This window comes from Panthera onca, chromosome A2 (assembly GCF_046562875.1).
Source record: "Panthera onca isolate mPanOnc1 chromosome A2, mPanOnc1 haplotype 2, whole genome shotgun sequence".
In the NCBI taxonomy this organism is placed as follows: Eukaryota; Metazoa; Chordata; class Mammalia; order Carnivora; family Felidae; genus Panthera; species Panthera onca.
Window position 1 is genome coordinate 21,321,314 of NC_138340.1, and position 25,189 is coordinate 21,346,502.

General features: G+C 41.7%; 3 protein-coding genes and 3 non-coding genes across 55 annotated transcripts in view; 4 read left to right on the forward strand and 2 right to left on the reverse strand.

The window, feature by feature from the left end:
* Positions 1 to 5,893, reverse strand: part of PBRM1 (polybromo 1) — a 117,471-nt gene extending 111,578 nt beyond the window's left edge. For 30 of the 47 annotated variants that reach the window (XM_078442995.2, XM_078442982.2, XM_078443007.2 and 27 more), the window contains exons 1-3: positions 5,781 to 5,893; positions 2,904 to 3,029; positions 1,113 to 1,265 (exon numbers count right to left, since the gene is read on the reverse strand). In XM_078442995.2, coding sequence (XP_078299121.1) covers positions 1,113 to 1,265; positions 2,904 to 2,951 — 201 coding nt within the window. In that variant the 5' untranslated portion in view covers positions 2,952 to 3,029; positions 5,781 to 5,893. Of the gene's footprint in view, positions 1 to 1,112; positions 1,266 to 2,903; positions 3,030 to 3,296; positions 3,437 to 5,432; positions 5,610 to 5,780 lie in introns of those variants that run through there. The other 17 variants (XM_078443009.2, XM_078442994.2, XM_078442998.2 and 14 more) reach the window with 10 other exon arrangements.
* GNL3 (G protein nucleolar 3) lies at positions 5,768 to 17,755 on the forward strand. Of its 2 annotated transcripts, none has more exons than XM_060631275.3 (15): positions 5,768 to 6,143; positions 6,772 to 6,830; positions 7,184 to 7,321; positions 7,438 to 7,551; positions 7,778 to 7,861; positions 8,849 to 8,981; positions 9,724 to 9,836; positions 10,070 to 10,193; positions 10,611 to 10,698; positions 11,148 to 11,322; positions 11,455 to 11,597; positions 11,681 to 11,817; positions 11,903 to 12,078; positions 12,367 to 12,430; positions 17,587 to 17,755. In XM_060631275.3, exons 1-15 carry the CDS (start codon positions 6,131 to 6,133, stop codon positions 17,598 to 17,600), a joined length of 1,575 nt encoding a protein of 524 aa, XP_060487258.3. In that variant the 5' UTR covers positions 5,768 to 6,130; the 3' UTR covers positions 17,601 to 17,755. The 2 variants fall into 2 exon arrangements, with proteins under 2 accessions (XP_060487258.3, XP_060487257.3); XM_060631274.3 differs by lacking the exon at positions 17,587 to 17,755 and adding an exon at positions 12,512 to 12,753.
* LOC132679985 (small nucleolar RNA SNORD19) lies at positions 9,021 to 9,097 on the forward strand. The gene has a single exon (XR_009610462.1). It is a non-coding gene; the product is annotated as a small nucleolar RNA SNORD19 (small nucleolar RNA).
* LOC132679993 (small nucleolar RNA SNORD19B) lies at positions 9,883 to 9,964 on the forward strand. The gene has a single exon (XR_009610470.3). It is a non-coding gene; the product is annotated as a small nucleolar RNA SNORD19B (small nucleolar RNA).
* Positions 11,011 to 11,089, forward strand: LOC132679986 (small nucleolar RNA SNORD69). Its single transcript, XR_009610463.1, has one exon. It is a non-coding gene; the product is annotated as a small nucleolar RNA SNORD69 (small nucleolar RNA).
* GLT8D1 (glycosyltransferase 8 domain containing 1) lies at positions 11,757 to 25,158 on the reverse strand. Of its 3 annotated transcripts, none has more exons than XM_078443017.2 (10): positions 24,896 to 25,031; positions 20,257 to 20,310; positions 20,073 to 20,171; positions 17,762 to 17,975; positions 15,398 to 15,515; positions 14,817 to 14,901; positions 14,517 to 14,629; positions 13,788 to 13,954; positions 13,555 to 13,667; positions 11,757 to 11,952 (listed from the first exon to the last, which is right to left on the reverse strand). In XM_078443017.2, the coding sequence occupies exons 2-10, from the start codon at positions 20,270 to 20,272 to the stop codon at positions 11,906 to 11,908; spliced, it is 972 nt and encodes a 323-aa protein (XP_078299143.1). In that variant the 5' UTR covers positions 20,273 to 20,310; positions 24,896 to 25,031; the 3' UTR covers positions 11,757 to 11,905. The 3 variants fall into 3 exon arrangements, with proteins under 3 accessions (XP_078299143.1, XP_060487261.1, XP_060487259.1); XM_060631278.3 differs by lacking the exons at positions 11,757 to 11,952; positions 24,896 to 25,031 and adding exons at positions 12,866 to 13,386; positions 25,078 to 25,158; XM_060631276.3 differs by lacking the exon at positions 11,757 to 11,952 and adding an exon at positions 12,866 to 13,386.
* Positions 25,159 to 25,189: the final 31 nt, after the last annotated feature.

A 25,189-nucleotide genomic window follows, 5' to 3' on the forward strand; every position in this document is an offset into this window, starting at 1 on the left:
ACATTCTGCTTCTGCTGCACTAGAATCTAAGCTCCATGTGAAAACTGGCTTGTCCTACACATGGCTATATCCCAACCATCAGAATAGTGAGTGCCTAGCACATGACAAGCACAAAGTTATTTGAATGAACGTATAATACAAATACCAACATTTTAAAATTTTTTGTCAAAAGGTACAAACTTCTGGTTATTATAAATAAGTACTAGGAATATAAAGTACAACATGGTAACTATAGTTAATACTCCTATACTGTATATTTTAAAGTTGCCACAAGAGTAGATCCTAAGAGTTCTCATCACAAGGAAAAAAACCATTTTTTTTGGTCATCTATATGATACGATAGACGTTAAACTAATTGTGGCAATCATTTCACAAAATATATGTCAAATCATTATAGTGTACACCCTGAACTTATATGGTGCTGTCTGTCAATTACATCTCAATAAAATTACAAAACAAATTTGTACATATTTCTATTTCATTGTCTGCCATTCTCTGGCCTGTTGAATTGCTAACCCATTTGGTTATTTTTAATTAGAATTAAGGTAAGTGCTTCAGCAGATTACACTCTTAGAAAAACATGTTTTCATCAAAACAGGAATCACTTTATGCAAATTTCCCATTCTAAATGTATTCAGAGAAATTACTTTTCTTGAGAGCTCTTGAATACTAATTTTTTAAGTGCATTATTGAATTATACCTGACATACAATATCATATGTACAACAATGATTCAATAAACCTACACATTATTCACTGCTCATTACAGTAAGTGTAGTTACTATCTGTCACCACATAATGTTATTACAACACTGCTGACTGTATTCTCTGTGCTGTGCTTTTCATCTCTGTGACTTTTTTTATTCTGTAACTGGAAGTTTATACCTCTTAATCCCCTTAAATAGGATAACCTATTTTACCCACCCACACCCACCCACCATTATTTCTTAACACTGAATTACACTATTACTGTTAAGATTGTTAGCTACATTAGGAAAGAGATTAGGAATATCTAGCCAGAGGAGAAAGAAGTGGTGAGGCCTGGATCTTAACTGCTTATCCTTAAAGGAAGAGCAGGAAAAGCAGGCAGAAGCTGCGGTGCCAGTTACTCACAGGATCTACAGTCGGAAGATTGGAAAGTCTCCTCCTTTTCCTGCTTGGGCCTGGTGTGGATACAGAATGGTGCCCGTCATCAAAGTCCCCGCTGACACTACTAGAAGGGGAGGTAGCTCGTCTTCTCTTGGAACCCATGGAATCCAACTTCTTCTATAAGAAATAATCAGCCATGTTCTTATACTTAAATTTAGACACTGCCACCAAGCCCTCAGCTAGCCACCTGCTACCAAGATTCGGGTTCACTTAGGAGGATATTTTAACTCTTGTAAAGAAACTTAACTGTCAAGTTTTTTCAGGGGAAATTCTGGACCTTGTTGGCTTTAGCCCCTTCACTTACCAGAATGCTACACTTTCAATTCAGATAGGACAAATTCAACAAAAGTAGATCCATTTATGTATCACCAATTTTGAATGACCCAATCACGTCTGGCTCCAAATTTACTCCTCACTGGATTTTAAAAACCTGCATGTAGTGCAGTGCAAGCCCCTAAGGCAGCCAGACAGGTCATGGGGACAGAAACCCCAAGGCAATCACCTCTGGAGTCAGCAGCTTCATCTGTTTTCCCCAGTGTGTCTTACAATTATGATCATTTTCCAGGTGGGCCATGATATGGAAAAAATAGAAATCAGTGCTTGAGGAAAATGAGCAGTGGCAGTGTAGAGGGCAGAGGACAATGAATCTTCTAGCATTTTAGATGAACTCTAAGAATAATGCACTGAAAATGAATTTTCTCCACTCATTAAAGAAGGCCACAACACATATTCCTGGAAAACACTTAATGTGACTTACCACACCTATGTCAAAGAAGTAAAACTGCTTTGAAACTTTTCTGTCAATCAGACTGATCTCCTTTTCAGTCAGTCATATGAGGTATTCTATGCTCATGAATCTTGAAATCATAGCTTTAAGTTTCAACAGATAATTTGGAACAGTACCTCAGAAGTGAACTTTTAGGTCCTACTTGGCCTTTCAGAAGCACATAAATATTTGCTCTTGGGTTTAGGTAGGCTGTCTAGTAACTAATATTAACACGACTTTACTAATGTATACATTTGATGGTAACACAAAAAATGCAACCGTTAAAATGATCTGCTACAGCTACAGGGAAAAGGTATATGCCTGAGAAGGTTCTATAATGCTTGTACAATTTAACAATAGTATGAAATAGTATACTATGATTTCAAAGATCTTTCTCTAAAGCTAAAAGAAAAACCTGATCCCAGTTTCACTCATCAACGTTCAACTTCAGTAAACTAAGACACAATCAGCTGAAAGAATGGGTTGCCAGTAGGTATGGAGAAAAAATTGGGCATCTTCAGGGAACAGAAAGGAGGGGCAAAACCAACCAAAAAAAAAAAAAAAATTCTGATTACCAACTAAGAAGCAAGAGGAGTCCCCTATGTCTTCCTCTGAAATACCGTCCACATGGTATTTAAAAACAGCCTACCATGACGATATTCCCTCCTCTAGGCTTTGGTTTGTTATGAGGTATATTAGTTTGCAATTGGCTACAAGTGGCTAAAAGGTTCAACGGGCTTATGCCAAGGACAGCCAGGTTTTGTTGATTTTCTTTTATTTATAATAGGCTGATCAACTGGCCTTAATTCATTAAGATGAAGAAACTAAGGACCAAACCTAATTAAACAAGCTATGACAAGGACACAAGTGAATTTGATGAAAACAAGGAGGGACTCTTTATGGAAAGGATAACAAAATTCAAGAAAAGTGGAAGGCAAAAGGCAGGGAAGGACAGAAAAGAGAAAAGGTGTAGATGATCAGTAATTTACCAGCTTTACCAGAGCACAACCAGCGCCTCGAAAAGCCAGTCTCCTCATTATGTCTGAAGGCCAAGTGAAGCCAGTGGGAGAAGGCAGGGCTTTAGAAGTGCTGATTCAGTGTTAATATATTCAAAACTGAAAGAGAAGAACAAAGCAGAGAAAGGGGAAATAAAAAAAAAAAAAGGTCAGAAGGAATAAAAATGAGTACGAATAGATAGAAAACATTAAAGTAGAACTGCTAAAGAAAGATAAGAGAACTGGAAAACATAGGCATATCAGTTCTCTTGAGCCAAACTGCTGCAAAGGCTCAGGCACTAACAGTACCTGACATTTCTTTCCATTTTAAAACCAAATGCTTTTCATATACTTAAAGAAGGCTCACTGAGATTCCACTTTACTCACATGGAATGACTGTCAATTCCAGGAATGAAGCATGCCTGCCCAAATGCCCCCTAGTCAATAAGAGCAGAGTTCAATCACAGAGCTGGAATGGAGAGTGAACACATGTGGAAGGCTCACATGTGACCCCAAGTGTTGGCAAGCTGGAACAAACCAAGAATGGCCCATGTGAGCAGAGTCTGGAAAACTCCTCCCCCCCTAAAAAAAAAAAAAAATTCAGAGAAAGACATTTCTTTCCAAAAGTCCTATCAGCATTGGAAAGACACCACACACAAGTTTAGAAAGATTAAAAACAAAACCTTCAATCATTTTGGCAGGTCATAATTATCTTCATAAATAATCCAGTGAAAAGCAAATGACCAAAAAAAAAGTAAATCATTGGTGTGTATACCAGTTTAGACCACACAATATCCAAAACTCCTTAAAGATGCAACTTAAGGGTAATTTTCAATTATTTTCTTATTCAACGGACACATTTTTAAACGTAGTTTGGAAGTTGGCAAGAGAGGCAATGTGACTTGGCAGGTGGGAGAGGTAACAGGACTTGAACTGAGAAGACCACAATGTGAGTTTCAAGTCCGCCACCTTAAATTATCTGTTTGATGTTGCTTGAGTCACAACCTCTCAGATCTGGTTCTTCACTTCTAAAATGAGAGCAGTCAGGTGTACATATCTCCTTTAGATTATTGGGACTGTGAAACGTACATGAAATCACTTTGAAACTTCAAAGCACAACAAAGAAGTTTCAACTGTAGGATTACATGCTCCCTGGGAACAGGAAGAACATTTTATTCATCTTTGTAGCACTGGCTTATAAAATAGTATTTGGCATAGCGTGAAAGATCAATTCATCTTTTTAATAAATGTGTTAAAAGTATACATAAGTGGGACATTTAGAAAAGTTTGTGCAATTTAAAAAGATTGTGAGCATCCCTTCAGCAATTCTTTTCCCATAAAGAGGAAAGACATCATGAAGCTCGGTTAGAAATTTTAAAATGGCACTGATTACAGTCACATGTCCAAAAGTCTGGCAACCAATAAATTACAGTGGACACTAAAGAATAACTTTATAATGTGCAACTGGGAAAATATTTACTCATTATAACCATATGGTGTATTCTGACAGTTTATAAACTTTTAGTACTCTCCTTTATTTCTCATGATACTCAGTATCGTAATGCATGATTAAAATAAGAATCTTGGAGAACAGGATTCAAAGGGGGAAAAAAAAACCTTACAATCCTTTCTAGAAAAAACCATCCTTAACACTGGCATTCAGTTTTCTGTATTTATTCTATGCTTTATTTACCTTTTTTAACAAAAGTGTTAAACCATATGTATTATTTTGCAACTTGTGTTTTAACTTGGGATTCTTCCGAGTCAACAATCTTCCACGTAATGTTTGATGGCTTGATAATAGCCTATCATATACACATATACCACAATTTACTAATCTTGGGGTTTGGGATAGAATATTAATATTTGAGGTATTTTGTAGACCCCCAAATCAAAGAAAACAATCAAGGCCCTTCCATTTATCCACACACATATTTGTTACTGTTTTAATTGGAAGTATTTCTTCAAAAGATACTTTCTAATCTTCCTTTGAATCTTAAAATACTACAATACGTTAGCAAGTAATAAAGCAAAACCATACTACTCTTCATGGGGAAAAAAATCACCTCAAAATCATTTTTGAGGAGTCCTAGTTCTTTGGAAAATAAGTTGATAAGAATGTTTTATTCCAACATGTTTCTCTAACTATAGCAATAATTTCTGTATCTGTTTATAATACCGTGTATTTGCCATTTTTCAGTATTTCTTCTACATTTTGCCAATCTTTCTTCATTAAATCACCAAACCTGCCCTATCACAACAAAACTACGCTTCTCTTAGAGTAAAATATTTTAAGAGGTGGACAATTAAAAACCAGAAAACGTACACAGTTTTAAAAGCTTATTTTTTGTGGTGTTACATATAAATAAGATACTTAAATATCTAGCCTTTACTATAAATACAAGTCCCACTGATACAACATTCAGTCTTAACACAGTCATCTGTAAAACGGAAAAAAAAAAAAATCACTAGTTGAGTTTGCGTCCGAACCGACAAGAAACAACTAAAAAAGGAGGCCCTGACCTGCGGAAGAAATGAAAGACTTTCCGGACCTGTCACTGGTACGGGGACTAAGGGAAACGTTGACAGCTTTGAAGCTGCCCGCGACGAGCGCTCGGCCAGCGGCTGGGGCGGGAAAGAAGCGGAGTTTCCGGGCCGCGGCGCGCCTTTGTCCCGGCCGGCAGGTGCGGCAAGGCGGCCGGGCCGTCCCGACGCCCGCCGCCGAGCCCCGCCCCGCGCGCCTGGCCCGACCGGCGCGTCCCCACGGCTGGGGCGGGGCCTCCGCTGCTGCTCCCGCCCGCCGGGGCCCACACAAAGGCCCGGCAGCCGGCCGAGTGGGAGCGGCCCCACCCGCCCCGGGCCCGGCCTTACCCAGCCGCTTCGCCGTCTGCAGCCCCGGCCGCGGTCGCCGACCGCCACGCCCCGCCCCGTGGCCGCCACGGCTGCTGCTATTGCTCCTCCGGCTGCGGCCGCTGCCGTCGCTCCAGCACCCGCCGCCCTCACCACCCTCACCCCTCCCGGTGCCGCCGCAAAACCAGTCCCGCGGCCGCCAAGCGAACCCGGCTCCGCACGACACTGCGTGCGCGCGCACGCGGGCGGACGGCGGCGCTGTTTACGGCGGTAGCGTCAGTGCGTGTTGCTCGCGCTTGTCCGCAGTTCACACGTGGCTGTGTCGGAGGCGCGTTGTAGCTTCTGCCGCTGCTTCCTTTCCCGCTACCAGGATGAAGCGACCGAGTGAGTGGGGTCGGGAAGCGGGTATGGAGGGGCTTCTGTCTCTGTTGGCCGATGCACCACCAGGGCGCTCCTCTGCGGGAATGGGAGAGCCTGCGGGTAGGCCGTCGCGCTGGTCCCTGGTAGTAGAACCAAGAGCGGGAAGGCCCCACGTTAACCGTGGGCCTGTTCTGTTGTACGAAACGAAGACAAAAGTGGAGACTAGGCAAGGAAACTGAGTCTGAACCATGTTTCGGGCCCGGCGTTTTCCCTTCCATGACCACGTTCAGTCTGGCCCTGGTGAGGTCCGAGAGCCGCCTCTGAAACCCACTGTTTGCTCCTAACTTGTAATTCATGGTGTTTGACCAGAAGTGGCTGCTGTTTGGGGTCTCATGTGCTCCTGTGCGCAACCCGTCTATATGAGAAGAGTGGGAGCAAGGAAGCTGGGCTCTGCTCCGGACCTGTTGAGTCTACTTTTCTAGGATTTTAGAGTGGTGTATGTTTATTATCCGCCACATATGATACTTAAATTAAGTTTGAGAGTTACTTAACTACTTAATAGGAAAAGGGATATGATTCTAGAGCACAGTCACTAAAAACGAAACAAATTGATCATTTGTGCCTAATCCTTTTGTGACCGGTTTCTTTGTAGAGTTAAAGAAAGCAAGTAAACGCATGACCTGCCATAAGCGGTATAAAATCCAAAAAAAGGTAAGTCCAGTGCTTAGGAGAACTGTATTAAGTATAATCCTAACGTGATTTCTGCTCCACCTCTCCTCCACTAGGAGGTCTGGATTAATAGGATTTCACCTCATGAAACTGAAGTTAAATAGACTGTCCATGGGTACAAGTTCTTAGGCATCAGGAATATGGCTGTGGGAAAGTGCAGTAATTTGGTGATAAGAAAGTCTGTAAACTCTGATCAGTATGTTAACCCTTGCAGAGAATCTTCTGGTGACATTTTTTTTTGCTACAGCTTTTCTAGGTTATTTAACAGGCATAACTAACTTTAGCCAGATTGGCTAGTAAATTTCATAAACTAATAAAAATTTTTATTATGATAGGTTCGAGAGCACCATCGAAAATTGAGGAAGGAGGCCAAAAAACAGGGTCGCAGAAAGCCTAGAAAAGACCCAGGAGTTCCAAACAGTGCTCCCTTTAAAGAGGCTCTTCTTCGGGAAGCTGAGCTAAGGAAACAGCGAGTAAGATATGTTAGCTGAAACTTTGAACAAGTGATGTGTGGGTATGTGTATTTTTTGAAAGTAAAGTAATACCAAGTTGCTTTGGCTCACCCTTTTCTCTTATGACTTGGATACAGCTTGAAGAACTAAAACAGCAGCAGAAACTCGAGAGGCAGAAAGAACAGGAAAAGAAAAGGAAACTTGAAACTAACCCTGGTGTTAAGGCATCTAACTTGGAACCTGTGAACGAGGTATGATCAAGTGTCTTTGTGAATGAGAGTTCTATTGTAGAAGCAAAAGTACAGACTTAGGGCAGGGGCTGTTGTACCTCCTGGGCAGAAAAAGACCATTCTCACTCTGTTTTACCTATAGAAGTAACAATTGCAGTGCTCCTAATTAGCCATGGAAAGTGGAGAAAGACGTTACAACTGAACTGCTAATTTTGTGTCTTTTTTCCTTTGTTTTTTTATCTTGTAGGAATTTGGGCAGCGTAAAGCTAAGAACAAAGCCAAGGCAGGCAAACAGAATCCAAAGAAGTTGTATTGTCAGGAACTTAAAAAGGTATTTTAGTCTAGGCTAGTGTGTAAAAATGGTAATGAGGTTGGAAAAGACTAGAGTCATTCTTTTTTCCTGTTACCAACCCTGAAAAGGTGGAAGTGGAATTCACTTGAGCTAGAAAAATTTTTCAGAAAGTTGGCTTATCCTATTTGTTTATTGTGGCTTATTCTATTTACAGCCTTTTCTGTTTAGCTAAAGGAAATATTCTTGTGTTTTAAATTTTTTGCACAGGAACAGTTTCCTATGAGCATGATTTACAAAAGTGGTACTTTGTGTTAAAGTAACATGATGATATAGCACATTTTAAAATAGAGTAAAACATGGGGTGCTTAGGTGACTCATTCAGTTAAGCATCCATGGTTGTTCCAGCTCAGGTCATGATCTCATGGTTCGTGCGATTGAGTCCCACATCCATGTTGTTAGCATGGAGCCTGCTTAGGATTTTCTCTCTCCCTCTCTCTCTGCCCCTCCCCCAACATGTGGGCACTTGCACTCTCAAAAATAAAACTTAATAGAGAAAAATACATTATAGCAAGCAGTGTGGAAAAAGTCTTTAAAATACTCTTGTTGGAAGTATTGTGTGACCTCCTAAGTGAAGGAGGTCAAGGGAGTGTCTTGGCATAGCTGCTCCCCAGAACTCCCATCCCCAATGCCCATTTTCCTAAGCTCACTCCCCTCTGTGAATAGAACATGACTGCTGCTCAGCAGTCTTGGCAGGGCCACAGGGGCCTATCAAACTACATAATTCACTATGGGAGGGTAATATGTTCAAGACAGTGGGGTATTTCCACTTTGATGAGAGACCAGAGGCTGCCAAGCAAACTTGTGTTTCACTTTCCTATGAGAAATGATATGTGAACATCCTTCATGCCAAAGTGAAGACAAAAGATCCAACTTTGAGTTGCAAAGTGGAAAACGCCAGTATACTTGTATGGAGGGTGTTGCCAGACAGAGTAAGGGATGCTCCTCTGATAGTTTCTGCCTTGACAGGTGATTGAAGCCTCAGATGTTGTGCTGGAGGTGTTGGATGCCAGAGATCCTCTCGGTTGCAGGTGTCCCCAGGTAGAAGAGGCCATTGTCCAGGGTGGACAGAAAAAGCTGGTACTTGTATTAAATAAATCAGGTGAGCAAAAGGGATGTTTTATGTTCCATATGCACTAGTGAGGTATGAGGAAAACATGTGAGCAGTCTGATTTTTACTGAGGACTGTTAAGATCCAACTCTGATCTCAGTAAAGCCAGTGTATATGGTCTTGTTGCCAAAGACAGTGCTGGGCAATGGGGTGGAGGTATTTTCTATGAGAGATCAATTGGTTTCAACTTTCTTTTTGACATTCATTACTTAGCACTTTGTCTTATTCAAGAGTGTAGGCTTCTGTACATAGCTTACTGTGCAGTATATTTCACATAGGAAGAGATGGCAGTATGACGGTATTTATGTGAAGTGCAGGTACGTACGGGTTTGAGCATCAGGGCCAGGAAAACCCAGAACAGAGACTTGGGAAGCAGAAAGTAATATTGGGATCCACAGTTACTGCTGGGGCCAGTAAACATGGCTGATATGTGAGAGTAAATTTTGGAAACATAGCCCTAGAGTTAGTAGGGTAATGATCTACAGGTTGACTTAATTCTGAAAGGGTGAGTAGTACAGAGGAGAATTGAAGAAATATAGAGGTATAGATACCAAAATCTGTTGAGATAAGGGCAGCATAGTGGGGAGCTTACCCTCTCCCCATCTTCCACTTAAATCTTTTTGAAAAAACTGAAGAGACAAACCAGAGTGAAATCCAGTTTATCAGATAGTGCATATTCCTATCAACAAAATTACCAAATTGGAGTATGTGTCTTATTCCTAATTCCTATTAGATTTGGTACCAAAGGAGAATTTGGAGAACTGGCTAAATTATTTGAAGAAGGAATTACCAACAGTGGTGTTCAGAGCCTCAACAAATCTGAAGGACAAGGGCAAGATAATCAAGGTACTCTTCACTGTTAGTGGTGGGAAGTATGGTTCTTTCAGATTTTGGATGGCTGAAATATGATGAGTGTACAAAATCTTGATTAAAAAATGAGAATTCATAAGATCCAACTCTGATTTCATCCAGAGATAATCTGAAAGATAATAGTGTGATTTTAATAGCTGGGTTCTGGAACCAGATTGCTTGGGTTTTATCTGGTGAGTTATCAGAAGTAAACTTGGAATTTTATTTAGCATTTGAAGTTAAAGAAGAGAGCTCCATTCAAAAATGAAGTCTGTGTTGGGAAAGAAGGCCTTTGGAAGCTTCTTAGAAGTTTTCAGGAGACTTACGGCAAAGCCATTCGGGTTGGAGTAATTGGTGAGTTTCAGTTCAACACATCTTACGTATTACCTCTTAAGTGCCGAGAATTTTTCCATGTTAACTGTGTGGGGTTGGTGCTTAATAAAGGGCTTGTTCAAACATTAGCTTCTTGCCCATTTCAGATGCACACAAAGAAACGTTAATTGCTGCCTATTTCAGTCTTTTGCCAGATGTGCACTGTAGGAAGTTGGCTTCTGAAAGCTCCCTAGTTTATTTGAATTAATCCTCCTACCCTTGATTTCTTGTGCAAGAAATGAAGATGCTAAGATTTGTCTTAGTGTTGAAATGAAGACACTCAGATCCAACTCTGATCTTGCTCTAAACATCAGGCAAACCTAAAATAAGGCAGTGGAAATTTGGTAATTACCAATATAATATATAATGCCTTTTGTTCTGTGGATTTCCCATTTGTAGGTTTCCCAAATGTGGGGAAAAGCAGCATCATCAATAGCTTGAAACAAGAACGGATATGTAATGTTGGTGTATCCATGGGGCTGACAAGGTAAAAGTGAGTTCTTACATAATTATAATATTTTATCATAGATGAGTCAATATTTTGTTTTCAATAGCTTAGGGAAGACCATTCTTTCTTTAGAGGTGTCACTGAAAGGAACAGGGTTAGGTTAGTGCTAGGTTTAGGGAAGAATGGATTAGAGTGGAATAGCTCACATCTAGTTTGAAAGACAAGCAAATAGATTGAGGGGAGGGGAAATCTTTATGGCAGAGGAAACAGCATGCATTTAGGTCAACATATAGGCTATAACGTAGTGTTTCTTTTTAGAAGTAGATGGAGCACCGTTAGGGTTTCAGATAAAACACGAAGCGAATGATGATAAACTGGATCTGACAGACTGTGTGCTGAGTTTGTTCAATCCAACCCTGAGCTTCGCGTTGTCTCTCATCCTTCAGGTAAACCAGTGCTCCCATCAGTTACCATCCCTCTTGTTCTAGGTGCATGCAGGTTGTCACCTTGGACAAACAGATCACAGTCATAGACAGTCCAAGCTGCATCGTGTCTCCGCTTAACTCTGCCAGCACACTTGCTCTGAGGAGTCCAGCGAGTATTGAAATGGTGAAACCAGTAGAGGCCGCTAGCGCCATCTTGTCCCAGGCTGATGCTCGACAGGTATAAGAACCTCTTCCCTTGAGCTCCCATTTTCTCTTTCATCATAAGCATTTAAGTGGGAGATTTTTCAAGGCTTTTTACACTGTATCAGATGAATGAAATTTTCAGTTTTCCTTTTTTTTTTTTCTTAAGGTAGTACTGAAATTTACTGTCCCAGACTTTAAGAATCCTCTGGAATTTTTTACATTGCTTGCTCAGAGAAGAGGACTGCACCAAAAAGGTGGAAGCCCAAATGTAGAAGGTGCAGCCAAACTGATGTGGTCTGAGTGGACAGGGTAAGACTCCTTTCTCTTGGCATTTTGAGGACCACATGGAATGAAGACCCCTGGTTTTTGACAAATCTTGTTTTTAATACTAGTGCCTCCTTAGGTTACTATTGCCATCCCCCTACATCCTGGACTCCTTCTCCACATTTTAATGAGGGCATCATGACAGACATGAAACAGGGCTTTAATCTGGAAGAATTGGAAAAGAACAATGCACACAGCATACACAGTAAGCAAGGCTTGTGTTTGCTCTCTTCGTTGGCTGACAGGGCAGTAAAAGGTCTCTGTGTACATGGACTATGTTCCTTCCCTAGGCATCAGGGGCCCTCGTTCAGCCAGGAGCATCCTTTTCCAGTCTTCAGGTCTAACAAATGGAATAATAGAAGAAAAGGACATTCCTGAAGAACTGCCAAGACAGAAACAGCAGGAGGAGGGGGAGGACCACAACGACCTTGACAGTGACCAGGAAAGTGTTGATGAAGAAGCTGATGTAAGTATGTGGCACACAAGTTGCTTAAGCTTGAGTGCATTTTTTAGCATTAATAATGTTTAACAAATGGGAAAGGGATGAAAGTAGAAATTAAACAGTTCGTGATAGACTACCAAAAAAAAAAAACCAAGAAAAAAACCTAAGATTTAGTATTTAAGGTTTGCAATCATTAGTCTTAATTTTGTGTGTCTCATTACAAGTACCTTCAGAGTCTTTCCAGATGTGCAGTTACTTAGATTAATGAGCAGACAAGGGTTACTAATCTTGCACTGCTTCTTTGTCCCACAGGAAGAGAGCTTAGCCATGGTCCCGGCGGAAGAGACGTGGGCACTGCCTGAAGAGTCTCAAGCAGGTGGGTTGGTGGAGGGATTTACCAATAACAAAGCGGCATGGTATGGAATTTTAACCTTAACTTTTCTTTTCTCCAATATAGATGAGTCAGCACAATCTTACATCTCAGATAAAATGGCTGAAGAGGAAGATGATGCTTATGACTTCAGTACAGACTATGTGTAACAACCTTGTCTTTTTAGAAGGTGTTTGTTGGGTTTTGTGGTTTTTTTTTTTTTACATTTTGAGCAGACTGCTGAGCTGTTCTATTGTGTGTGATGTATAGTTTGTTGCTGTATGCCATAAGCTGTGTAAATTTTGTAAATATATATCATGGTACACTCATTCTTTAAAAATGAGGCAATTATAAAGTGTCTGAATTCTATAGCAGCACCGCTCTCTTAACAACTGGGTAGAAGTATACTTAATCACCTGGAAGCAAACCATCAGACACCTATTGAAAAATGTAGGTTTCACTTTATTAACAGATCAGACCACAGGTTAATATTACAAAATTAAAACCAAGCAGTAGTGTTGAACTAGCCGTACCATCCCTGTCAGTCCTTCAGTATGGCAGTAAGCAAACATTTGGTAAGGCAGATGGAGACATTTATAGCCTATCTGGGAAGCTGACTGCTAAACAGGGTAGTTCATCCTCTTTACCCAGCTGAAATGTCCCTCTTTCCATGGGTTGCTGCAGATAGGCATTGAAGCCTTGCAACTGTTAATTCCCACACATACTGTCTTCCAGGATTTCCTGAGAAATGCTTATAGCATAAATTATGTTTTATTTTGTATTTGAGATCTCCATATGTCTTCGGATCAGGCTGAATTTGCCTGTGGGGTCTGGAATATACCATTTTTCCCAGACATCAGAATAGGAAGCAGTTCTTCCCCATGGCTTAAAGTGACCATTCCAATGAAGTAACTTGGCAGCCTTTACAAACTGGGGTGAATATCGTTTTCCAGCACTGGAACCTTACATTGAGAAAAAAAGAGCCAAATGATTGTACCTAGTACTAGTCAGAAATAAGAATGCTACATCAAACTCCAGAAAACTTAAAGGGAACTGGATATATCCCATCCCTGAGGAAAGACACTTAAATTCTTTATTAGTTAGGCCTTTGGTTAATTTTTTCAACTTACCGAGGTGGCGGACATTCCACATGGGGTCAATTGTAGAGTGCTGTTGATAAAATACGATCAACAGAGGTGGTGTTGTGGTGCTGCCAGCCAGTGTTCTGCTGTACAGTCCCTCTCTTGGGGGGACAAATGACAAATGTAAACTGTTAGTGGAGAATCCTTAAAAATTCCTCTTAAACAAGACTACCCGGGTTGAAATAAGCATCTTTACAGCATGGTCAGCTATATATACTTACTCTACGTTGAGTTTCATCCATTTTTCCAGCTGGTTGGTTATATTCTGTCTTTTCCATTCTGTCAAGTTTGCAACAAAAACTCCAGGATTAAATGAGCAGGTGCTGGCTTTCATGGAAAGTTTACGAATTCTTTCTTTTTTATAGTCAAGATAGCCAATGTAATTATACTAAAACACAAATGGGATATATAGTAGGTTTATTGCTTCAAACAGAATAGATGTAACTGATAGCCAGTTAAAAAAAAAACAAAACCTGCTTATTAAACTCAGATTATTAGCAAAGGGGCTCTGTGTAAAGCAATGAAAAGTGACATTTGGGGGATGCCTGGGTGGCTTGGTCAGTTAAGCATCCAACTCTTGATCTTGGTTCAGGTCATACGGAGCCTGCTTGGGATGCTCTCTCTCTCTCTCTCCCTGCCCTTCCTGCACACATGTGCCCATGCTCTCTCTTCCCCCTCTCCAATAAACATTTTTAACAAAACAGTGACATTTCGGATTCCAAATTAACAATAGGAACCTAGAATAAACCTACTAAGCCAGATGTTCAAGGAGAATCAGGTTGTTAAAATCATGAACCAATCCACAGAAAAGCGGCCTTGAATTTGGGGATGAACTGGGGAATGGGAAATGTAGCAAAAAGTAAAGGGCCCCTTGATTTTGCTGCCTCTCCCCATTACCCTGCAGTATAGAGAGTGGCGTGTCTATGTAAGATCTTGAATAAGTACTTTACCTGGTTCCCTGCTCCACGGATGACAACTTTGGTAGAGGCTGAGTCACAATCTTCTGAAAATGCAGCTGCATGCCCTGGCTTCAGTGGTGTATTGTAAAGGGTAAGAATATCCCCTGAAACAGACAAGGTGTAAGATTTAGATTTACTTTTTTTTTTCTTTTACGATTTACACTTTGAGTTGCCTCAAGATGCCCATTCCTCCCACTTAGGATGAACTTTTATAAGATACCATAAATAAAACAATTGCTACCGCCCACACTCTGGATAGAGAACAGCACTAATGGTGACAGTCTTTGGTACCTTGCACAATTACATCATCATCCATATATATGGCCTTCTTTGCACTGGGAACCAGAATTGGCAAGTAGAACCTTGCAAAGGTTAACTGGGAAAGGAAAAAGAAAGAGCCATTGGCACAGGATTCATCAGTGACTATGCCTTTATTAGAAACTCCCAGAGTGCTCTCAGTACCCATGCAGGAGAAGACCGCTAAAGGTCTCTCAGAACTGCCCAACCTTGATCCCCAGGGAACCATACCCAGTTACCCAAGTATTCCAATCACTTCCTAACACAGTGGACTCCTGAAGAACTTGGGGTTTAGGGGCACTGGCCCCCTGCACAAAAATCCACATACAACTTTTTAAGTCTCCCAAAACTTAATAGCCTACTGTTGACCTTACCTATAACAGTCCATACATCTGGTATACATACTATATGCTGTATTAGAATAACGTAAGCTAGGGAAAAATGTTAAAATCGTAAGAACAAACATTTATAGTACTGTATCGAAAAAAATCTGCATATAGGTGGACCCATGCAGTTCAAACCTGTGTTCGAGTCCACCAAACTCCCAAGTACAAATAAGGATGTATGGAACTCACTGGTTTTATGGATTCACCCTGGTCAGGATCCTCCTTGACTTTCCCTTCCAAAAGTTTAGTGTCAAAATCCACAATTTTGTACCTGATGCTTTTCAAGGTACTGCTGCTGAGCCAGGACCTGATGAAAATAAAGCACCGAATTTGTTTTAAATAACCATGTCCTTGGGGCGCCTGGGTGGCTCAGTCGGTTAAGCACCCAACTTTGGCTCAGGTCATGATCTTGCAGTTGATGGGTTCGAGCCCCGCATTGGGCTCCGTGCTCACAGCTCGGAGCCTGGCGCCTGCTTTGGATTCTGTGTGTGTGTCTCTCTCTCTCTGCCCCTCCCCTACTTGCACTCTCTCTCTCTCAAAAATAGATAAACATTAAAGAAAAATTTTTAAATAACCATGTCCCCAGGAACTCCTGGGTGGCTCAGTCAGTTAAGTGTCCAACTTCAGCTCCGGTCACAATCTCACGTCATGGTTCGTTAGGTGTGCTAACAGCTCAGAGCTTGGAGCCCACTTCAGATTCTGTGTCTCCCTCACTTTCTGCCCCTCCCACACATGTGCGTGCGCGTGCTCTCTTTCAAAAATAAACATTAAAAAAATTTTTTTTTTTTAATTTTTTTTTTTTAACGTTTATTTTTGAGACAGAGAGAGACAGAGCATGAACGGGGGAGGGTCAGAGAGAGAGGGAGACACAGAATCTGAAACAGGCTCCAGGCTCCGAGCTGACAGCACAGAGCCCGACGCAGGGCTTGAACTCACGGACCGTGAGATCATGACCTGAGCCGAAGTCGGCCGCTTAACCAACTGAGCCACCCAGGCGCCCCTAAAAAATTTTTTTAAATAAGTAACTATGTCCCCAAACTATAGCCTTCTCTGTCTTCCAATGAGGGCATAATGTAGTTTAAGAGAAACCCTGGGGACCATATAGATGTCTTCAAGCCTCTTCTATGAGCCTTGGTTTCCTCATCTAAGTGAAGGTATGCCCATCAAAGTCCCTGCCTGAACCAAGATTCTGTGGTGATGGACAGTGCTCCCACCAGGCTCACATTCAGGATCAGTGCTGGAGAGAAACCAGTTGAGAACATCCCATCATCACACGGACCAATCAACTCTTCTTTCTCCAAATACGTGGTGAAGAAAAGTCAAAATATGATGGCAGTGAAAGCTAATTGTCGACAAAACTGGTAGTCAGCCTGTTCTTCTAGACTCATTAATTCACTGTAATGACTAAGTAATTCCTCCACCAGTGTCTAAGGTACTAACTCTAAGAAAGTCTGTGTTCTGTAAATAACTGCACATTTTTCCTGTAGTCTCTGCTAGTTCAGTATTTCTACATTATTTTAGATGGTTTTGGAGTTTTTATTTACTTTTTTAAAGTTTATTTTTGAGACCGAGAGAGAGACAGAGCATGAGCAAGGGAGGGGCAGAGAGAGAGAGGGAGACCCAAAATCTAAAGCAGGCTCCAGGCTCTGAGCTGTTAGCACAGAGCCGGAGGCAGGGCTTGAACCCATGAGCCACGAGATTGTGACCTGAGCCAAAGTCAGACACTCAACAAACTGAGCCACCCAAGCGCCCCTTGGAGTCCTTAAAATATAGGAAAAATAATAACAACTTTCACAAACTAAACAGGAACTATGGAGAAAGTCACAAGGACAGAAATGTTTTAGAACAGTGACAACTGTTAGCCTATTAAATAAGATGTTTCTTTGAATATCATAAATCTGAATTCAGAGCATTTTCAAGATCTGGATGACTTTATCAGATTAGGATTCTTTGATTAATCACAATTACAGTAAGGAACGTTTACTGACTATTATGTTCTTAATGTTTTTTTATATATTCTCATTTTCAACACAATAATCCTCTAAGTTGGACATTTTCACCCCATACTTAGAGATGAGGAAATGGGCTCCCAGGGGTTAAGTAATTCTCCCCAATCACTGGGCCAGGATCTGGATTCTCATCTATATGCTCACTTCACCACACCACCTTGCCATCGTTCCCCTGACCCATCCCACTCTAGAACTAACTACTCAGGGTGTGTCCATGAGATAAGGAACTTGTAACAGAATGTAAATCAACATATTGCTTCCTTCACTGAGAAACTATTACTAAAAAAAACCCTTGATTTAATAATGTGTGTATGACAGAATTAATTTACATCTTGGTACAAATTCCTTATATTCTTTGTCCTACCACAGGGATGTGTTTATGATACAATCACATGGAAAAACCTCTCATGTGCAGTTTTTATGTGGTATGATCTCAATTGTATAGAAGAAGTATACACATATGGAAAAAAACATTCCTGGATTGGCAGCTGGCCTGTTCTAGAGCATCCTCTAGAAGCAGAATCATCAGGCAAGCAGAACTCACCGGAGATGGTCTGCTGTACCATTGAGCGTAACAATGTAAAACATCACATTGGAGCGAGTGTTGTGCTGAATGCTGTTTATGGCTGCAATGGCCCCCCCGAGCCTATCTTCAGATGCAGCGATGACCACAGGAATCTCCTCTTGTCTCCCGTCTACAGCTTGTCGGGGAACATTTGGGACAAAGTCTATGGGCTGAAACCCCACAATTCCTGAATCTGCAAAGAACACACACAAGGAAAGTATTGTGATACAAAACCTCATAAGCTTTTGATCTAGAGCCCAAGACATGATAAGAGGTAAGGTGAGGATTATACTTACTTCATTCTCCCCCCATTACAACATGAGGCAGATAGCCCAGAAACTCTGTGTTTTCCTATGTGTGACAAGGCTTTTGGAAAAGTAGAAACATTAAAAAAAATATTGGTGGACTGAATTCTGATACATTACTGGTGGGAATACAATAGAATCTTTCCAGAATGTCTTTTTAGCAATTTGTATCAAGAACCTTAAACAGGTACATGATCTCTGACCCAGTAATTCCCCTTGCCTCTCTTAAGTACAAATCTGAGAGGTAATCCAAAGTCACAAGTGTGTTTATAATTGTGAAAACCTAGAAACTGACTAAACCATTTTTTTCTTTTTTTAAAAAAAATTTTTTTTTTTTAACGTTTATTTATTTTTGAGACAGAGAGAGACAGAGCATGAGCAGGGGAGGGTCAGAGAGAGAGGGAGACACAGAATCTGAAACGGGCTCCAGGCTCTGAGCTGTCAGCACAGAGCCCGACGCGGGGCTTGAACTCACGGACCGTGAGATCATGACCTGAGCTGAAGTCGGCCGCTTAACCGACTGAGCCACCCAGGCGCCCCTAAACCATTTTTTTTCAAACCATGAACTGTGTCCCATAAATAGGCATGAAATCAATTTAGTGGGTCACAATCAGAATTTGAGTAGAAAAGCAATTCCTGAATTGGAATAGAGCACCAAATCAGAAAAGTATCAGACCACACACCACACACAGCAATTCTAAGTACTGTTTTGTAAACGTTCCTTTTTGCCTTTTACAATATATATTCATTCATTTACATTCATTGGACACTGAGCATCTAATATGTGCTAGGCATTGGGGTCATAGCCATAAGTAAAACACAAATCTCTACCACCACGAAGGGTAGATGGACAATAAGCAAATACACATGTATATTTGGGTGCTATCTATAACATGTTACAGTGGGAATGCCATCAAAAAAAGGCTGAGTCACATTGTTCCAAGACTATTTTTCCTGTGGAAAACAAACTATGTGGCATTAAAATTATATATGAAGAATATCTACCATCACGGTGACTTGCTTCAGATATAATCACATGGAAAAACAGGTCATTGCAGTTTATATATTACATCATCTCATGACAGAAAAAATACATACACAGAAAAAAAAGGCAGGAAGGTACTAAGCCAAAATTTTAGTAATAGCTGTATCTAGGCAATGAAATAATTTTCAATGAAAATTTATTGAGCACCTCCTGTGTACTAGCCATCATCCAACTACATAGGAGATAAAGCAGTGAACAAAGTATTCTCGTGGAGCCTGAATGCTGTTTTCCTTTTTCTAAATGTTCCCACCAAGAGCATACATTATGCATACATTATACATATCATACTTACTTGCTTAATGTATGTTGTATGTATATATGTAAATACATACTGTTATTTCAGAGCACTCTGTGAAGGTCAGGCAAAAGCTATTCGTCTTTTCTTGTTCTGGTCAACTAGGGTGGGTAGCAACCGCAAAATGATTTTTGACAAACATCCTGAAACCTCCCAATACTGTAGTAGAGCAATGGAATTATGCAATAAAGTGATTTTTTACATCAGTTAATAAGGCTTTCTGGTTTTGTTTTACTACTATGGTCCCAGTACTACTGTTCCACACGTTAAAGGAAAGAACAGATGAAGGAAAGGAGCCCAATGACACCAGTAAACAGGGCAGGCATCAAGTAGAAGCTTCACATACCTGTCCCCACCTTCTGAAGCCCTCCCCTGCTGCAATGAGCAGACAGTTCCCCTAAGGCCTCTGCTTTGGTGAAAAGGGGTCTGCGGTAAGATCAAACCCTTAGCAAATCTCCACAACAGGGAGGTGGGGGTGGGGCTATAAGAACAAAAGGAGCACCACTACCTTTTCCTAGCAGCTTTTGTAAGGACAAGAAGAAAACTTTATTTTCCTTTAGCCTAGTGTTATAACTTTTAGGATGTGGGACACAGGGAACCCCGGGTCCTCAACAGATGCCAAAACATTAGTAAGGGTTCCCATACCTGAAACCTCATTCCTTAGCAAACTGCTCAGGCCGAGAAAGTTATGGTGCAAAACCAGTAGGAAGAGAACAACAACCAGGACCAGGACGATGATGTTTACTGAAACAAAGAGGAAAAGCCTGCATTACATCTCTTTACCTTTTGAGCAGCTATAAAAACAAGAAAATTTGTAGAAAGAGCATACCTTTACGGAATGACATCTTTCTCTTCTGTCTTATATAAATATTAGTTTTTAACCCTACAAAACAAAAACAAGCCCCCAAAGTCAGCAGGTACATGAGAATGGCCATCGAAATGCCTCAGCATTTTATTTAGATAGAAACAAGAAATGCATACAAGTATTTTCTGCCAGAAGCTCATTCTGAATTAATAGTCTCCAAGAACCCAATTTGGGATCTGAATTTTATATAGTTGTCATGATAATAAAATACTTGCAAATAACCTGGGAGAAATAGATAGCCTTGTATGTTAAATGTCACCAGATGAAAAGCAAAATAAATTCTACCAAGAGGACTACCTGAGGTCTAACCACTATGGAAATGTTCTCCAGGTGAAATTTCTAGTTAAATTAGACATGGACTCTGTTGTCTATAGCCTGAGGTCGGCCTCACTGGCACAAAACGTCCCTGTTCTGAGTTGTATCCCATTCAGCTTTAACTGGAATTAAAGAGAAAAAATTTTCCAACTTCATTTAAAACAAAATTTCATTTAAAGAGAAATTCATTTAAAGAAACATAATTACAAAAATGCACAAAACCCAATTTTGCCGTCAAAATTTGAGACTGCTGTTCTCAAAAATTAAAAATCCCCTAAAAGAAAAATGAGCTTCTTTCCAGGGTTTCATTTCTGTTGGTAACTACTCATCTCTTCCTAAAGTGGTATCCAATACTGTCACTCTGCCTGTGGCTTGTGCTCCCCAGCTCATCTGATGCTTTCACTTAAAAAAAGATTAATAGCCTGGCTGGCTCTGTCAGAAGAGCATGGGGTTGTGAGTTCAAGCCCTGCAATGAGTGTAAAGATTACTTAAAAAATAAATAAAAAACAAAACTGTAAAATAATAATAATGATCATCCAATGAAAATGAGATTGTGTGTGGAACAAAATTAAATGATGAGATTTCTACAACAATCTCTGGGTAACATTTCCTTATAAAAACAGGTTTATGCAACCAGGATATTATAATCCTACCTTTGAGACATTTACCATTTTCTACTTCATCTTCCCCCTCATGGAAGCATCTAACATTTACATAAGGCTACTAACTTCACAATGCACCCTGAATTATAGCATATTTCTACATCAAAGTGTGGTGCCTGGGTGGCTCAATTGGTTAAGCATCTGACTTCAGCTCAGGTCATGATCTTACAGCTAGCTCATGGGGGTTCAAGCCCCATGTCGGGCTCTGTGCTGACAGCTCAGAGCCTGGATCCTGCTTTGGATTCTGTGTCTCCCTCTCTCTCTGCCCCTCCTCCACTTGTACTCTGTCTCTCAAAAATGAATAAAGATTAAAAAAAATTTTTTTTAATAAAAAAAATTTAAATAATTAAATAAAAGTAAGTTTGAATTAATTTCATCTTAAGTGTGTGCCTATCAGGCACTTGATTTCTCAAGACCTTTGAAAAAAAGAGAAAAAAAAGAAATCTATTGAAGGGTTGTTTTAAGAACTGAGAATCACAGATTAGACTACAAACTGGGGAGAAAATAATTCAGACTCCCAAAGAACAATCTAAAATACGTACACACACACTCTCTCCCTCTCTCCCATTTCTTTCTAGAGCAGTATATATAAAGTACATTATACCAGTGAACTTCTCTAAAGAATGCACGTCATTATATACACTGTGTGCTTTTCACATGGTGGGCTGAGCCTTACCTACAAAAACTGATTGACCAGGAGCCCCGCAGACAAAACTCTAACATCTGCCTGCTTGGAGTCAATTTCCACCACAAATAAAGAGAACCATCTCACTCGAATAAATCTCATTTAACTTAATGATATAAGGGACAGTGTTTTAGCTCAACAACGTCCAGTAAGTTACTTAGAGATAGTATGTGGATTGAGAGGTAATTAGCTAGACACAAGAAAACCACAATCCTGACAGGTACTTGATGTACTTAAATAAACCACCATGGCAGAAACCATTTGCTTCTAAAACTTCCACAGTTATCTCTCTGCCAAATGCTAATTATTATGAAGTATGTCTGATCCATATTTTCTTTCCTATTGCTACTCCTTGTAATGAAACTCACTGATGTGGTTAGAAAGAATTCTCAAAACCTCATGTAGACCCTGGATGTGTAATAGTGGCTATATTTTTTAAGAGTACACAGCTAAGAACAATTTGATCAGCAATATTCAATTTTTCACTAGGGAAGTTAATATTTTGTTTAGAAATTATAAAACCTTCACATTCCCAAATCACTCACAAAACACACACACACAACCAGGACAGGCGTATCCAAAAAATATGGCTGAAGAAACCTTAGGGAGAAAGAATACCATTTTCTTTTTAACTTGCTAGTTACCGGCATTAGCACCCATTCTTGGCAGATGTACCCACCTTTTCTGCTCTCCCTTTTGTTAATATGTAGTCCCAAGAAAGGTCATTCCACTTACGCTCTGTAAGCTAATCTCTACTTGTTTCCTTGGCGCAACATCAGCACACTCACTCTCTGCTGGATCACACCCATCAGCATACTATCATGCTCTTGTATCTTTCCAGTTAATTAATTAAAAAAAAAAAAAAAAAAAAGACACCACTCCCCTCACCCAGTTGATCCACGGACCCATTTTTCTGCTCCCCTCACTCTAAATGCTTGAAAAAATTTTACCTCTAGCTCTTCCTCATCCTCTTCTTTTAGCCTCCTCCAGGCCAGACTTCTGTCCCTACTGTTCCATTCAAACTCATCTTGTTGAGGTCACCAAAGCCCAAGGTAATTTTTTAAAATGTTTGTTTATTTTGAGAGAGAGAAAGAGAGAGGGAGGGGCAGAAAGAGAGAGAAAATCCCAAGCAAACTCCACATCCAGCGAGGAGCCCAATACGGAACTCAATCTCACAACTGTATCTCAGGCCAAGGTCATCTTTCTATACTGTTATCCATCCCCTCAGAGGCCATCAGGAAAGTTCACCACATCCCCTCCTCAATTATGAAATCCTCTCATTTATTATTTTTTTTAATGTTTATTTTTGAGAGAGAGAGAGACAGAGCATGAGCAGGGGAGGGGCAGAGAGCAAGGGAGACACAGAATCTGAAGCAGGGTACAGGCTCTGAGCTGTCAGCACAGAGCCCAAAACAGGGGCTCGAACTCAGGAACGGTGAGATCATGACCAGAGCCCAAGTCGCACACTTAACCAACTGAGCTATCCAGGTGCCCTTCATTTCTTTGTTTCTTTATATCTGTCTTCTGGGCCTAGAATGTGAGCCCTAATGAGAACAGAGACCCCAATGAAACAAAGTGTTTACTGATGCATCCTCACCATCAAAAACCTCCACTGGTAGTGGGCAGGTGATATTTGTTGAATGATCTTGTAAATAGGAGCACTGGTGGTTCTCAGCTCAGAAAGGGAACACAATCTTTGATAATGGTCATGAAAACACATTTCAACATAAGGAACGACATGGATTCCAGCAGAGATCTCTCTCAAATGGAACCTCACAAGCAATTTCCTTTTTTCATATCTTCATAGCTCAAATACTGTACTGCCTCTATAGCAACTGACACGTTGTAAAGTGCATTTAAAAAGGAGTAAAACGGGGGTGCCTGGTTGGCTCAGTTGCAGGAGCAAGCGACTCTTGACACCAGGCTGTGAGTCTGAGCCCCATTTTGGGTGTAGAGATTTCCTAAATAAATAAAATTTTTAAAAAGGAAGGGGGAGGGTGTAACAGAGGGATATGTCAATTTCTACATACAACAGAAAGTCTGTTAAGTCTCTGCCAGGATGAAAAGTGGAAAAGCACTAAAGATATACATCCACTTTCTCCTACCTCTTCATCTGGCTAACTCCTACTTGGCTTTCAGGACTCGAGGGAGCCTCTCCTCCCCTCCCCCTGCCCCCTTCAAGATGCAGCTGCCCTGAGCTCCCACATCTCCTGGCCCTCCCTATCCAAGAATAAAGCTGGCTGTCATTTATTTCTAGGGTTACACCATTGTCTCCCTTGACACACTCTGGGCTCTAGGAAGGTAAGGACCTGAGGTTGGTCACAGCCGTATCCTAGGCCCACTGCGTGGCAGAGAAAAAGGTACCGCGAAATGTGCTGAATGTATGAATGTGGGCGGCAGCCTGCCCGGGGAAAGCTGAGCATCCCACTGTCTGTGACCCTGACACGCAACACAGCATAGAGGCCAGAGAGCCACCTAGGATTCACAGGCCCAGGTTCCCCAGGGAGGTTTCTCTCCCAAGCGTGGGCACCCCATCTCGCTCAGGGGGTAACAAGGGAGGGCCTAAGTTTTTGAGATAGACACCAGCTTCGAAAGAGAGGCAAAGCGAACCCTTGGCCCCTATAGGGAGGGGCCGGTGCAGCCGGCAAGCGTGTTGGACGGCCAACCTGGGAGACTCTCCGAATGGAGGCCATCTCTCCATTTCGGTGCAAGGGACGGCGGAGGGGGGGGTCCCCTCTTTGAGAGGATGCCCTTTCTATTGGGCGATGTGGCCTGGGGTACTGCCCTCTAAATTCTAGGGGTCAACACGGCCCCCTTACGCTTAGGGGTGCTAAGGACGGTGTGACGCTCCGTAGGACCTCCCCACCCCCCACGCCCAGAGACCCCCGGTTAGGGCCGGGGCAAGCAGCTCATCTCGGACGCTCCCCGCGGCCGCCCTTACCTGCAGCCAGAGGAGGAGGAGCCACCGTCCGGGCCCCGGCCCGCCCCGCCAGCTCAGCGCCCGCGCGGCAGGCCCGGGGGCCCAGTCCGCCGCCGGGCCGCCCGCCTCCCCTGCACTCCGGACCAAGCCCGCCCTCCTGCTAGTTCTGCGGCCGCGGCGCAGCCCCGACACCTGAAACCCACCCGCCGCTCCGACCGCGGAATCGTGGCGCCGAACAGGCGCGCCGGGCAGCCCCACCGCCCGGGTCCTCGCAGAGAAAAGCCGGTCGCCATGGAGACGGGGCGCGCTCTGGCG

What these genes read in the sequence shown, in the direction of transcription:
- GNL3 (XM_060631274.3), top strand. An exon ending in ACTTGTATTAAATAAATCAG is followed by an intron (nt 8,982 to 9,723) that starts GTGAGCAAAAGG and finishes AATTCCTATTAG; the next exon opens with ATTTGGTACCAAAGGAGAAT. An exon ending in GCCTGAAGAGTCTCAAGCAG is followed by an intron (nt 12,431 to 12,511) that starts GTGGGTTGGTGG and finishes TCTCCAATATAG; the next exon opens with ATGAGTCAGCACAATCTTAC.
- GLT8D1 (XM_060631278.3), bottom strand. An exon ending in GGTACAGCAGACCATCTCCG is followed by an intron (nt 15,516 to 17,761) that starts GTGAGTTCTGCT and finishes TATTTTCATCAG; the next exon opens with GTCCTGGCTCAGCAGCAGTA. An exon ending in TGGATGAAACTCAACGTAGA is followed by an intron (nt 13,668 to 13,787) that starts GTAAGTATATAT and finishes TGTCCCCCCAAG; the next exon opens with AGAGGGACTGTACAGCAGAA.